Here is a 15,608-nt window from a genome sequence, read left to right as displayed (position 1 = left end):
GCTGACAGACTAGCTTGTGTGACAGGATTATCCATACTCCTGCCACTACACACATGATTGTTTACTACCTCTTAACCATAAACAGCACAGAGTTTTGGAGTATTTTGAGAGTCTTAATTAGCATAGGGCTTTTTCTTCTCGTTGAGTCAATGATTGCCGCCAGGCCTCCGTATCCTTAGGCACCTGGGAATATATTAATCAATGTATTTGGAATATAGAAAAGGAAATATAGTAGTTTTTGATGTTAGCAATACTAGACTTTTTGAGTTAATGGATTTTCTCTTTTGTAATAGATCACTGTACTTTGTTATAAATCACTGTGTCCTTGCTATGTGAAAATGTAGCTTTATCACTATCTTAAGACTAAATAGATCTTAAGGGGAGCATTGGTGAAAGGATTTTCATTTGTTGGGCTGATGTTTGCTGCTAAATCTCCATGTTCCTTACCCTTATAATGAATATAACTAACATATAGGAGAAATAAGTATTAACCTTTAAGACTAATTATGTTAACCTTGGGTTAAATAAATTCCTTTCTTGATTGTAACTCACTACACCCTCACCCTATAGGAATGTAACTTTATTTGGAGGGTGTTGCCTGGTTTAAGAAAAAACACCCTTGGAAAAAATAAGTTTTTTGGTTATCAGAAAGAAAGGATCATAAAATCCCTAAGACCTTTTTATGTGAAGCACCTGATTTTGATAAAGGTCAGGACTGCTTAACCCTCCCCCCCCCTCCACCCCGTGACTCTGTATTCATCCCTATGTGTAACAAAAGGTATATAAGCAAACCTAAAAATAAAGAAAATGGATCAGTTTCCTGAAAGACTGATTCCCCCATGTCACTTCTTTCTTGCTCCCATTTTTCTGGCGAATTCCCATCTGGAGCATGGATGCTATTCCACATAATCCAAGTTATTCAGCCTCTTTTTCTCCACTAATCTTCCTACTACACTATCCATTTCTAATCTCTATATCTGTGATTAAATATGTATTTTTCCAAAGATGCCAACTCCATCCCCACCTTCGAATCACCCTGGATCCACCGGGGCTGGACCCCGGCAAATAATTGATTCAAATTCTAGCTAAATCCGATGAACTTGGGCAAGCTCCTCAATACCGCAAAGTATGAGGTTTTTACTGATGAAAAGCATGAAAATATCACATCTGATAACTTGGCAGGTAATATATATGAAAGGTCTAGCTTAGCACCAACCAGAGAACAAGTTCTAAGTATAAATTACTTTTTTCTTCTATGTTTGCACATGTAAAGATAAAAATATTGTTTAGATATTTAAATTTTTACTATTTTATGCCTCATTTTTGCTTTATCAGGACCTGCAACTTTTTGTTAATGCTATGTATATACCAATACTTTACCTTGGAATCAGCCCAAGTTGGTGGTATTCCTAATAACAAACAAGACAGATAATAATATCAGAGAGAAAAAGCTTTATTTAAGAATATATTCAGGTGTTGAATTGTCATATATGATGGTCATTGAATCAAACTATATGAAATTATCAAATCCATAGTGATGTCAATATAATTAGTATCATCTTCAGGTAGAGAATTATTCAATACAAATTTATAGATACTGTTTTTCAGAGAATTTGACAGAAAATTGACTATAGTATACTAAAGAATATTCTTCACTGGTGAATATATATTCTGTGTGATTTCATATTCAAACAAAATCTGTTGAACAAATTGAGAATCAAATGAAATATATAGTTTACTTCTGTCACATGGTGATGCTTAAGAGGAGACTAATATTTGATAACTTGGGATATAAGGGAGCTTGTAATATTATGCCTTGGGATTCCTGAAATTTGCCAAAGATATTGAATGGAAGTGACTTTTATATGAATGGAGGTGACTGGCTTCAAACTGTTGGCTCAGACAGTAAAGAATCCACCCGCAATGTGGGAGAGCCAGGTTTGATCCCTGGGTCGGAAAGATCCCTGGAGAAGGGAATGGCTATCCACTCCAGTATTCTTGCCTAGAAAATTCCATGGGCAGAGGAACCTGGCAGGCTTCAGTCCATGGGGTTACAAAGAGTTGGACATGACTGAGAGACTAATACTTTCACTTTTGATGCTTAGCATTTGCTGAATTTGTTGAAGATTTTAAGTTATTATACTTTGAAATACAGTTACTAGTGTAATTGATTATACCGTGACACAGTTGTGACCTCAACTGTATTTAGTTATTCCTAATGAAACTAGTAGTTTAGATTTAGAAATATATTTACCATACTCTCTTCTTTTGAACATCTTTATTTGACTAATACATCATCATGTTTTAGTAATTCAGTGTTATATATGTCATGGCCTTTTTCCATTTTCTTGCTGTTCCTTGATTTTGGAAGTTTAGTGACATTATAATCAGTTGTCCATAAGGATGATATATGTTTCATAATGTTATAAATTCTTCATAATTTTTTTGATAGCATTTATGACTTCCTTATTTCTTAGGCTATAAATAAATGGGTTTAACAAGGGAATCACCAGAGTATAAAAAATAGCAACAGGTATATCTTTATCTTCGTCATTAACTGAATTTGGTCGAACATACATGAAAAGAAGGGAACCATAGAATATTGAGACAGAGACAAAGTGGGATGCACAGGTAGATAAGGCTTTGCCTTTTCCCTCTTTGGACTTCATCTTGAAAATTGTGAAAAGAATAAAAAGGTAAGAGATTATTACTGTGGCAATAGTGAAGACTAAAACTGACCCTGCAAAGATAAATATCATCAATTCATTGATATAAGGATCCACACAAGAGTGTCTGTATAATGGAAGGACATCACACAAAAAGTGATTGATTTGGTGAGACTTACAGAAAGTTAACCTAAACAGAAACCCTACATGAATTGTGGGATGAATGTTTCCAGCTATGTAGGCCCCTGTGGTCATCTGAATGCAGAGTTTCTTTGACATCATAGTGTGGTACTGCAGTGGTTTGCAGATGGCCACATAGCGATCATAGGCCATTGCTGCCAGGAGAAAGCAATCTGTAGTTTCAGCAAGGCAGAGACAATAAAATTGTGCCATGCATTCATAGAGGGAAATCATTCTGTCTTTAGAAAAAAGGTTCTCTAGTATCTTTGGGGTAATGGCACTGGAACAAAAGGAATCCATCAGTGCAAGGTTACCCAAGAAGATGTACATTGGTGTGTGAAGACGATGCTCTGTAACTATCAATGCCACCAGGCCAAGATTCCCCACCATGGTGATCAGATAGATGGTAAAGAACACCTGAAACAGAAGGGTCTTCAGCTCTGGATGATTTGTAAATCCTATCAGGATAAACTGTGTTGTCAAGGAGTGGTTATCCTCAGTCATATCCACCTTTTCTGTTGACATAGGAATTGTGGAGATAAGATTTGAAATTATAATGCCAATAATTTTCCCTTCAAAATTCTTTTTTTTTTTTTTTTTTAATATTGAATAGAGCTCTTTCTTATTTCCTCTGGGAAACCGGGACACATACCTGTATGAGACATTCATTTCTCTGTAATGTCAGCTTTTATGGTCTTGACTCTGAAACTCAGATTTCCCAAGAATATTTTGGTAATTCTAGGGAGGATGCTTACAATGGAAAAGGCTTGTCTTTAAGAATTTATGAAGAATACTATATGTATCAGTGTGTCTGTATGTGTGCTCAGTTGTGTCTGGCTCTTTGTGACCCCATTGACTGTAGACTGTAGCCCACCAGGCTCTTCTGTCCATGGAATCTTCCAGGCAAGAATACTGGAGTGGATTGCCATTTCCTTCTCCAATACATATCCAGGACACTCATATTTGATTCAACATTCCCAAATAACATATGTCAGTTTTTATATTAGAGGTCCTTAAAATAAATATCAATTCACTTTATATATATATGTGTGTGTGTGTATATATGTGTAGGTATGTATGTGTGTGTGTGTATATATATTAAATTGAGCAATATTTTTGATATACTCTCTCAGTAGAGGGTATGTTTAAATTGTGTACACAGATATATTAAATTTATATTTTAGGAATTGCGTGAAAATCACTAAGGGTTAAGGAGAGGCCTGTTCTTATTAAAGAAAACTACCTTGGAAAGCTAAGAAAAGAAATACCCATAGATTATCACCTCTTTTATCTGTTTTCCCAGTGTCATGCTAAATCCATTATTCTCTTTGAAGGTACCCAAATATCTATATCCTTTCCTCTTTTATATTAAGCATAATTTTATATATGATATTTAATGAAGTTTACTCAGTGTCCCAGACTGTATACCAGTCTCCATTTGTTGCACGATCAAAAGTGTCTTATATACCCAATGCAAACTAGAATTGCTTATGTAAAATCCAATATTGCTTTTGTTTCATGTGTGCATGCACGATTTCTTATGTTTAAGTTTATGTTTAATTGCAGGATAAGTGCTTTACAATATTGTGTTGGTTTCTGCCATACATCAACATGCATCAGTCATAGGTGCACATGTGTCCCCTCCCTCTTGAAACTCCCTCCCATCTCCCACCCTATCCCACCCTTCTAGGTTGTTACAGAGTACTTGATTGAGCTCCCTGTGTCATAGCTAGATACTTTGAGGTTTCCTGTGACTTATACTTCTATAACAGCTGTGGAGAGCTATGGGAAAAAAGCATGATTGATTCCAGTCCTATGTCCAGTTCAGTGACCTGGGATGGGTGAACTTGTTTTCAGTATCCTACCAAACATCCGTAATGGACTATTTGGTGTCTGAAAATTGAAATTTAATTATGAAGAATAGTTTACAAAGGATAGTATTGAAATTCATTGTTTTAAAGAATCTGTGTCTCTTTTTTTTACCTGAATTAGTGTATCTACTATTTTACTCCTTCCTGGGAAAATTATGTAAGATTTTCTGAAGTATGTCACAGTATGTAAGAGCTAATAAGTAAAAGCAAGCCATGCTTTTATACTTTAGTTTTTTAACACTTAGGAAGAGAGAAAATCTTTTAAATCTTAATGTGATTTATGAAAAAAAATCTTGTTTTTCTTTTAAAGGCTATGTTCTATTATTATTTAGTGATCTACAAGAATATTTTGACTGAGTTTCAGTTATATAAATTCTTCAGTCAAAGTGGTTTATTTGAATTCCAAATTCCAGGCACTGGCTAGAAGTTTTCTTTCTTTTTTTTTTTTTAATATTTAACAGCTAAGATAGAAAAAACTTTCTGTATGTAGTCCTGAATGATATAACAGAATTATATTCTGTTCTTACCTGTATTTTTTGAAGTTCTACCTTATAAACAGAGAGGTCAGCATAAATTACAATAAATTTTCTCATCCTAGTTTCCATAGTCTTCAGTTTTGAGACTAGCTAGAATGATAACTAACTAGTTGAAATCTAGCAACAACAAAAAATGCTCAATGACTCAGAAAAATAAATATTATTGATATTAATATTAAAAGTAAAAGTGAACTAGACTATTCCTCTTACCTTGATTTCACTGAGAAGTGGTTTGTAACACCTCATTGATTGCTTTATGGTTTAGGTGTACTAGAATTTCAGAATATAAACCTCTAATGCATTTGGGATTAAAAGAATAAACAACTGGAAGGCTACTAATAGGCCAGTGTCAATAATTATTTTCCATACAAATTTAAATTTTCTATCAGATGCTAAAGGGATTTCCTTGCAATGACCTCACTGTATTTCCATGGGGAGATTAGGTCATTATGACATACACTATCTAACTTTAAAGATGACCTGTGGTTGGGGAAGATCCCCTGGAGGAGGAAATGGCAACCCACTCCAGTATTCTTGAAATGGCAACCCACTCCCAGTATTCTTGTCTAGAAATTTCCATGGACAGAGGCGCCTGGTGGGCTGCAATCCATGGGGTCACAAAGAATCAGACACAATTTAGCCACTGAACATGAATGAAAAATTTAAAGTGAAAGAGCTTCATTAAAGTCAGTAAGGTAGTTTGAGATCATCTTGCTGAATCTTATTTAACTGACCTAATTTTTATGATTCTTTTCATTCTTTGCGTAAAATGTAGAATGGTCAGAAGAGTCAGGTTGGTTTCACCTCCTACTGGAGGAATTAATATGTTTATGGGATTAATATGGTTTATGAAAGATGATTGGATTTGGAGGTGTAGAAGATTCAGCCAGGATATCAACTTCTTCCCTCTGTGAGTTGACTTTGGCTCCATGTCCTCCAAAACCCATTTTGGAAACTTTGATGTTATTAATATTATATATTTCTACATATGAATTACTGAGACTATTCTCTTTTCTTTTAAATTTACAGCAGGTGCATTTGTCTTTATTATGCTGATTCCCCCTTAATTCTAATAATCACTCTTCAGCATGCTGTATATTTGTTAGTACATCTGTAATCAGTCACTTTCCCCCCAGCCTCTATGAGCTTAAGAGGGAAGAGATGTCTCTCTTACGTTCATTTCTTTATTTTTAACACTTGAATAATATGTGACACTTTCACGTGCTGAACAAATATTTGCCTGATGATGAAGAAAAGATAATACTCCCTTGCTCATGTATTTGAAATGGTCTTTGGTTTGTTTTTAAACAAATAATTTCCCCTTATTTTGGCAGCCCTGTTGCTGCACAGTTTCTCTGTATCTTGCTTCTCACTTTGCTTTCTTCCTCTCACCTCAGGGTACTTGGCCATGTACATTCCTTCACTCTTCCTCTGTGCACCTGCTTCATTAATTTGCTTATGTTTCCTCATCTAAAATATCTTTTCTCACTATCTATCACCCTAGTCCTACTCATTCTTGATCTCAAATGAGATTTTTCTAGTCCTCCCTCTAAATTAAAAGGTTTTCTTTTTCCTGGTCTTTGTGATAATTACCTGCCTTTATAATGCATTTGTGACTTTATCAAACATGAATTGTATGTATTATGTGTCTTGATTGTAAAGACACTGGCTAAATATTCACAAGTCATTGGTCATGTCTTACATTTTTTGGGCTCCTGACAACGAAATGAGTTAGATCCTCAGTACAAGCTGCACTGATTTTTCAAATTTCAGTTCTGTTTAACCTTAAATCAAGTATTTACAATATACAGGGTGTTGGAAACAACTGTGCATAGAATAAGCACAGGATAAGGAGTTCTTAGATTTTAGTAATGGCTCCTGAAAAGAAGTTCATAATCTAGTGGGGAGAAAAGAGTTGCGTTGGTAATGAGGAAACAACTCAAGCTGTGGTATAAAAACGTATGAACGCATAATATGAACATAAGGAGAATAAAATGAATAGAGACCTGAAAGAAAAAAAAAAGATTTTTTTCATTGAAAGTATCATTTCACATGAACCCTGGTGGATAAGTAGGATTGTAATACATGAAGCACACGTAGAAAAGAAACAGCAGATTGGAAGCATATGTTAAGTTTTGGAAGGTTGATATAGCAAGACCTAATTAGAAAGTGGATGGTTGGGCTGAAGTAAGTTGCTTCAGTCATGTCCGACTCTGTGCAACCCCATAGATGGCCTCCTACCAGGCTCCTCTGTCCCTGGGATTCTCCAGGCAAGAACACTGGAGTGGGTTGCCATTTTCTTCTCCAATGCATGAAAGTGAAAAGTGAAAGTGAAATCGCTCAGTCATGTCTGATTCTTAGCGACCCCATGGACTGCAGCCTACCATGCTCCTCCATCCATGGGATTTTCCAGGCAAGAGTACTGGAGTGGGATGACATTGCCTTCTCCATACATGATATAGGAGATATTCAAAGTATCTTACTTATACATACTTATAGGGCATGCGAAAATTGAAAATTATTGTGTTTGGGTCCTTCCCTGATAATTCCCTGAACCCTTTCTCTCAAAAGCTATATATGACAAACCCACAGCAAACATTATCCTCAACGGTGAAAAATTGAAAGCATTTCCCCTAAAGTCAGGAACAAGACAAGGGTGCCCACTTTCACTGCTACTATTCAACATAGTTCTGGAAGCTTTGGCCACAGCAATCAGAGCAGAAAAAGAAATAAAAGGAATCCAAATTGGAAAAGAAGAAGTAAAACTCTCACTGTTTGCAGATGACATGATCCTCTACATAGAAAATGCCAAAGACTCCACCAGAAAATTATTAGAGCTAATCAATGAATATAGTAAAGTTGCAGGATATAGAATCAACACACAGAAATCCCTTGCATTCCTATACACTAATAATGAGAAGATAGAAAGAGATATTAAGGAAACAATTCCATTCACCATTGCAATGAAATAAATAAAATACTTAGGAATATACCTACCTAAAGAAACTAAAGACCTATACATAGAAAATTATAAAACACTGATGAAAGAAATCAAAGAGGACACTAATAGATGGAGAAATATACCATGTTCATGGATTGGAAGAATCAATATAGTGAAAATGAGTATACTACCCAAAGCAATTTATAGATTCAGTGCAATCCCTATCAAGCTACCAATGGTATTTTTCACAGAGCTAGAACAAATAATTTCACAATTTGTATGGAATACAAAAAACCTTGAATAGCCAAAGCAATCTTGGGAAAGAAGAATGGAACTGGAAGAATCAACCTGCCTGACTTCAGGCTCTACTACAAAGCCACAGTCATCAAGACAGTATGGTACTGGCACAAAGACAGAAATATAGATCAGTGGAACAAAACAGAAATCCCAGAGATAAATCCACACACCTATGGACACCTTATCTTCGATAAAGGAGTCAAGAATATACAATGGATTAAAGACAATCTCTTTAACAAGTGGTGCTGGGAAAACTGGTCAACCACTTGTAAAAGAATGAAACTAGATCACTTTCTAACACCGCACACAAAAATAAACTCAAAATGGATTAAAGATCTAAATGTAAGAACAGAAACTATAAAACTCCTAGAGGAGAACATAGGCAAAACACTCTCTGACATAAATCACAGCAGGATCCTCTATGATCCACCTCCCAGAATACTGGAAATCAAAGCAAAAATAAACAAATGGGATCTAATTAAAATTAAAAGCTTCTGCACAACAAAGGAAACTATAAGCAAGGTGAAAAGACAGCCTTCAGAATGGGAGAAAATAATAGCAAATGAAGCAACTGACAAACAACTAATCTCAAAAATATACAAGCAACTTATGCAGCTCAATTCCAGATACATCAATGACCCATTCAAAAAATGGGCCAAAGAACTAAATAGACATTTCTCCAAAGAAGACATACGGATGGCTAACAAACACATGAAAAGATGCTCAACATCACTTATTATCAGAGAAATGCAAATCAAGACCACAATGAGGTACCATTTCACACCAGTCAGAATGGCTGCGATCCAAAAGTCTACAAGCAATAAATGCTGGAGAGGGTGTGGAGAAAAGGGAACCCTCCTACACTGTTGGTGGGAATGCAAACTAGTACAGCCACTATGGAGAACAGTGTGGAGATTCCTTAAAAAATTGCAAATAGAACTGCCTTATGACCCAGCAATCCCACTGCTGGGCATACGCACCGAGGAAACCAGAATTGAAAGAGACACGTGTACCTCAATGTTCATCGCAGCACTGTTTATAATAGCCGAGACATGGAAGCAACCTAGATGTCCATCAGCAGATGAAAGGATAAGAAAGCTGTGGTACATATACACAATGGAGTATTACTCAGCCATTGAAAAGAATATATTTGAATCAGTTCTAATGAGGTGGATGAAACTGGAGCTGATTATACAGAGTGAAGTAAGCCAGAAAGAAAAACACCAATACAGTATACTAACACATTTATATGGAATTTAGAAAGATGGTAATGATAACCCTGTATGCGAGACAGCAAAAGAGACACAGATGTATAGAACAGAGCTTTGGACTGTGAGGGAGAGGGAGAGGGTGGGATGATTTGGGAGAATGGCATTGAAACATGTATACTATCATGTAAGAAACGAATCGCCAGTCTATGTTCGACACAGGATACAGGATGCTTGGGGCTGGTGCAGGTGGATGATCCAGAGAGATGATATGGGGTGAGAGGTGGAAGGTGGGGTTCAAGATTGGGAACTTATGTACACCCGTGGTGGATTCATGTCAATGTATTGCAAAACCAATACTGTATTGTAAAGTAAAATAAAGTGAAAGTAAAAATAAAAGATTTAAATAAACAGTGTGAACAGAAAGGTCAACATGAGAAAAAAAAAAAAGGCAACTCCAAAGAGCATCTAATTATCTGCCCAACCAAGCTGTGGTGTTTGGTACTATTGAAAATATTCAACTTTGGTTCTGTGGTAAAACTCACTGCTTTTGTCTTGCTGAGTGTTCCATCTGAATTTTAATTCTGGGTTGTGTTTCTCTCTTTGCTTTTACAGTGTTTGTGTTCCCCTTGGTTCTGTACTTGACCAACTTCTCTTTCATTCTCTGAGTTTCCTCCAGATTATCACATGTACTTGTATATTTCAGTTATATTCCATCTTCTGATGATTTCACTATAGGAGAGTAACAAGACTAATTATTGGTTTTAATTTACAACCCCTTTTATTTTTATTATTTTTTATGTAATTGCTGTTTTACTTTTTAGTTTTATTTTATATTGGGGTATAGTTGATTTTTAATGTTGTGTTAGTTTCAGGTTACAGCAAAGTGATTCAGTTATATATATTTTCATCTTATCTTTTTCAAATTCTTTTCCTGTTTAGGTTGTTGTTGTTGTTCAGTCACTAAGTTGTGTCTGATTCTTTGTGACCCCATGGACTGCAGCACGCCAGGCCTCCCTGTACCTCACCATCTCCCAGAGTTTGCTCAAGTTCATGTCTATTGAATCACTAATGCCACCCAACCATCTCATCCTTTGTCACCCTCTTCTCCTTTGCCTTTAATGTTTCCCAGCATCAGGGTCTTTTCCAATGAATTGGCTGTTTGCATCAGGTGGCTAAAGTTCTGGAGCTTCAGCTTCAGCATCAGTCCTTAAGATGAGTGTTCAGGGTTCATTTCCCTTGGGATTGACTGGTTTGACTCCTTGCTGTCAAAGGGACTCTCAAAAGTCTTCTCCAGCACCTCAATTCAAAAGCATGGATTCTTCGGCATTCAGTCTTCTTTATGGTCCAACTCTTACATCCATATATGACTACTGGAAAGATCATAGCTTTGACTATATGGACCTATGTCAGCAAAGTTATGTCTTTGCTTTTTAATATGCTGTTTAGGTTTGTCATAGCCTTCCTTTCAAGAAGCAAGCATATTCTAATTTCACAGCTGCAGTTACCATCTGCAATGATTTTGGAGCCCAAGAAGTGAAAATCTGTTACTGTGTCCACTTTTTCCCCTTCTCTTTGCCATTAAGTGATGGCACCAGATCCATGATCTTAGTTTTTTTTTTTTAATGTTGAGTTTTAAGTGAGTTTTTTCACTCTCCTCCTTCATCTTCATCAAGAGGATCTTTAATTATTCGCTTTCTGCCATTAGAGTGGTATCATTTGCATACTAAGATTATTGATATTTCTCCTGGCAATCTTGATTTCAGCTTGTGATTTATCCTACCCAGCATTTTGCCTGATGCACTCTGGATATAAGTTAAATAAACAGGTGAGAATATACAGCCCTTTTGTACTCCTTTCCCAATTTTGAGCCAGTCATTTATTCCATGTAAGGTTCTAACTGGGCTTCCCTTGTGGCTCAGCTGGTAAAGAATCTGCCTACAATGCGGGAGACCTGGGTTCAATTCCTGAGTTGGGAAGATCCCTTGGAGAAGGGAAAGGCTACCCACTCCAGTATTTTGGCCTGGAGAATGCCATGGACTGTATAGTCTATGGGGTCACAAAGAGTTGGACACGACTGAGTGACTTTCACTTCACTTCACTTCAAGATCTAACTGTTGCTTTTTGACCCTTATACAGGTTTCTCAGGAGACAAGTAAGATGGTCTCTGGTATTCCCATCTTTTTAAAAAGTTTCCTCAGTGTGTTTTGATCCACACAGTCAAAGGCTTTTGCGTTATCATTGAAACAGAAGTCAATGCTTTTCTGGAATTCCTGGCTTTCCTTATGATCCAGTATGTTAGCAATTTGATGTCTGGTTCCTCTGCCTTTTCTAAACCCAGCTTGTACATTTGAGCGTTTTCAATTCAAGCACGGCTGAAGCCTGGCTTGAAGGATTTTGAGTACTAACTTACTAGCATGGGAAGTGATCGCCATTGTCTGGTAGTTTGAACATTCTTTCAGTTCAGTTCAGTTCGGTCGCTCAGTCGTGTCCAACTCTTTGTGACCCCATGAATGGCAGCATGCCATGATCTTCGTTTTCTGAATGTTGAGCTTTAAGCCAACTTTTTCACTCTCCTCTTTCACTTTCATCAAGAGGCTTTTTAGCTCCTCTTCACTTTCTGCCGTATGGGTGGTGTCATCTGCATACCTGAGGTTGACTGTGCCCAGGAGCTATTCATCAGATGACAAAGTATCTAGACTGAACAGGGCTAGAGAACACAATAAGACACAGAAGTAGGTGATTCAGTATTTCTTGTTGTCTACCATCATTGCACTGACATCTTTTACTCAACACACAGATTTGGCCTCAGAAGGCCAAGTTAGTTCTTGGATAGTTGGCTTTGTATATTGATGTCATAATGTATTGCTACTGAAATATAGCTTCACCTTGGGTGACCTTGAAGTCATCAACAGGGGGAAATCCTCTGTTAGATCACGGGACTAATCATCTATTCCACTATGTATAGGTGTTTTTAAAAAAGTTTTAAAATTGAAGTATAGTTGCTTTACAATGTAGTTTTAGTTTCTGCTGTATGGCAAAGTGAATCAGTTATATGTATACATATATTCCCTCTTTGTCACCACAGAGCACCCAATAGAGTTCACTGTGCTATACTGTAGGTTCTTATTGGTTATCTATTGTATGCGTAGTAGTATATGTATGTCAATCTCAATCTCCCAGTTCATCCCACCTCCCTGTTTCCCCCCACTCCTTGGTGTCCATACATTTGTTGTCTATCTCTGTGTCCCTGTTTATGCTTTGCATATGGGTACATCTCTACCATTTTTCTAGATTCCATGGATGGAGAAGCCTTGGAGGCTGCAGACCATGGGGTCACTAAGAGACGGAAACAGCTGAGCGACTTCATTTTTACTTTTCACTTTCACGCATTGGAGAAGGAAATGGCAACCCACTCCAGTGTTCTCGCCTGGAGAATCCCAAGAACAGCAGAGCCTGGTGGGCTGCCGTCTGTGGGGTCACACAGAGTCGGACATGACTGAAGTGAGTTAGCAGCAGCAGCGTTAATATATGATACTTGTTTTTTTTATGTTTCTGACTTACTTTACTTTGTATTACAGTTTCTTGGTCCATTCACATCTCAGCAGATGGCACAATTTCATTCATTTTATGGCTGAGTAATATTCCATTCTATACATGTGCCACATCCTCTTAATCTGTTCCACACTCCATGTTGATGAATGTGCTGGAACAAATTTATTTCCATGTGCAAGAAACTTAGACAGAGTCCCTACATATTTTGCAGAAATTAACTGAGTTAGATTGCAGATCTAAATGTAAAACTCAAGAGTATAGACCTTCTAGGAAAAAACATGGGAGAATGTTTTGGTTGGATAATTAGGAAAATCTTTCATATGAACTTCATATTAGGTGATGTTAAATTTCTCAATGATAATAGTGATGTTATGACTGTGAACTTGTGGATAAAGTGTCATAATGTCATCATACATATTTGTATTTGTATATATACATGAAATAAACACACATACACATTTGGACACAGGCAAATGTGGTAAAATGATAACACTTGTTTAATGCTGTTTAAAAAATCCATGCACATTAATTATGTGATTCTCTCAAGTTTTCGATAGATGTGAAAATTTTCAAAATAGAGTTAGAAGAAAATGTCATTGATCCACATACTTCTTGAATCTCTTCCCTGTTTCTCTGCCCCTTAACAAGTTAGCTACTTGAAAGTTATCTTCTCATGCTACTTTGACTTTTATGCTATGTATAGAATGACTTAGTTGTTAAGAACATGGATTCAGGAGCAAAATGGACTGAGTTTGATACCTCAGCTTCATCTTAATATTCCTCTGGACAAATTATGAAGCCTCTTAATTTCTCACATTTTTTAAGGTGGAATTATAGGAAATTAAAATAGTGTAATGAAAGTAAAAGACTTAATAGATCTGCTTAATAGTTAAGTATATACTACTGAAAAGTTATTTGTAAGCTAAAAGATGTATGAGGATTAATTTAAAATAGGGTACAAAAATGGGAGATAAGGCAAGAGGCATGAATATATCAGGTAGTATTTATTCTGTTGTAAATAAGGCATCTTTTCTAATCAAGCTTAATAAGTAAGGATATCTGTTTGATTATGCAACCAGAGGGAAGGTTTATTCCAGTGACTCTGAGTCTATTTCTGTGTGATTTTTTTGACTATGCCCCCTTTTCTATTTTGACTTCCTCTCTAGGCTGGTTTACCTCTTGATGGCAAATGGACGTTTACTATGCCAGATATTATATGCACGACTTATGACATTCAGAGGGAGAAACATCATATGTTTTGTGCATTAATTTTCAAATATAGTATACACAATTGCCTGAAAATTCCAGAAAATAATTTCTTTTGTCTCATTGATCCTAAGTAAGTTACATGTTCTTCCCTTAGAAACCTCTGGGATTCAGTGTTGCTAAGGATGGGCAAGGGTATTACAGAAATATGCAACAATATCATGGTGCCCTTAGAAATGGCAAACATAAATCAATGCATGCAAGTCTAGCAACTAAAAATACCCACTGAAATAGAAGGTAATATTGGATGTACAACATCCATCTAATTCAGAGTTTCCCAAAATTTTTGATATCTGTATTCCTTTTAGCTTGTAAAATATGTTAGGAACCTAAAGAACTTTGTTTATGTGAATTATTTCTGTCAGTATTTACAATGTAAGAAAGTGAAATCAAGAATTTAAAAGGTATTCATTAATTCATTCAAAAATAAAAATAATGAGAATATTACACTTTTACTTACATAATTACATTAAAAACACAATCCCACTGCTGGGCATACACACCGAGGAAACCAGAATTGAAAGAGACACGTGTACCTCAATGTTCATTGCAGCACTGTTTATAATAGCCAGGACATGGAAACAACCTAGATGTCCATCAGCAGATGAACGGATAAGAAAGCTGTGGTACATATACACAATGGAGTATTACTCAGCCATTAAAAAGAATACATTTGAATCAGTTCTGATGAGATGGATGAAACTGGAGCCGATTATACAGAGTGAAGTAAGCCAGAAAGAAAAACACCAATACAGTATAATAACACATATATATGGAATTTAGAAAGATGGCAATGATGACCCTGTATGCAAGACAGCAAAAAAGACACAGATGTGTATAGCTGACTTTTGGACTCTGAGGGAGAGGGAGAGGGTGGGATGATTTGGGAGAATGGCATTGAAACATGTATACTATCATGTAAGAATCGAATCGCCAGTCTATGTCCGATGCAGGATACAGCATGCTTGGGGCTGGTGCACGGGGATGACCCAGAGGGATGTTATGGGGAGGGAGGTGGGAGGGGGGTTCATGTTTGGGATCGCATGTACACCCGTGGTGGATTCATGTCAATATATGGCAAAACCAAT

At 36.5% G+C, this 15,608-nt stretch overlaps 1 protein-coding gene across 1 annotated transcript; it reads right to left on the bottom strand.

Moving 5' to 3' along the window:
* Positions 1-2,423: 2,423 nt before the first annotated feature.
* On the bottom strand, positions 2,424-3,350 carry LOC138084526 (olfactory receptor 5K3-like). The gene has a single exon (XM_068978850.1). It carries the CDS (start codon positions 3,348-3,350, stop codon positions 2,424-2,426), a length of 927 nt encoding a protein of 308 aa, XP_068834951.1.
* Positions 3,351-15,608: the final 12,258 nt, after the last annotated feature.

The sequence above is a fragment of the Capricornis sumatraensis genome, chromosome 1 (genome assembly GCF_032405125.1).
Source record: "Capricornis sumatraensis isolate serow.1 chromosome 1, serow.2, whole genome shotgun sequence".
Taxonomy (NCBI): domain Eukaryota; kingdom Metazoa; phylum Chordata; class Mammalia; order Artiodactyla; family Bovidae; genus Capricornis; species Capricornis sumatraensis.
This window is presented reverse-complemented; position numbering and strand designations above follow the sequence as displayed.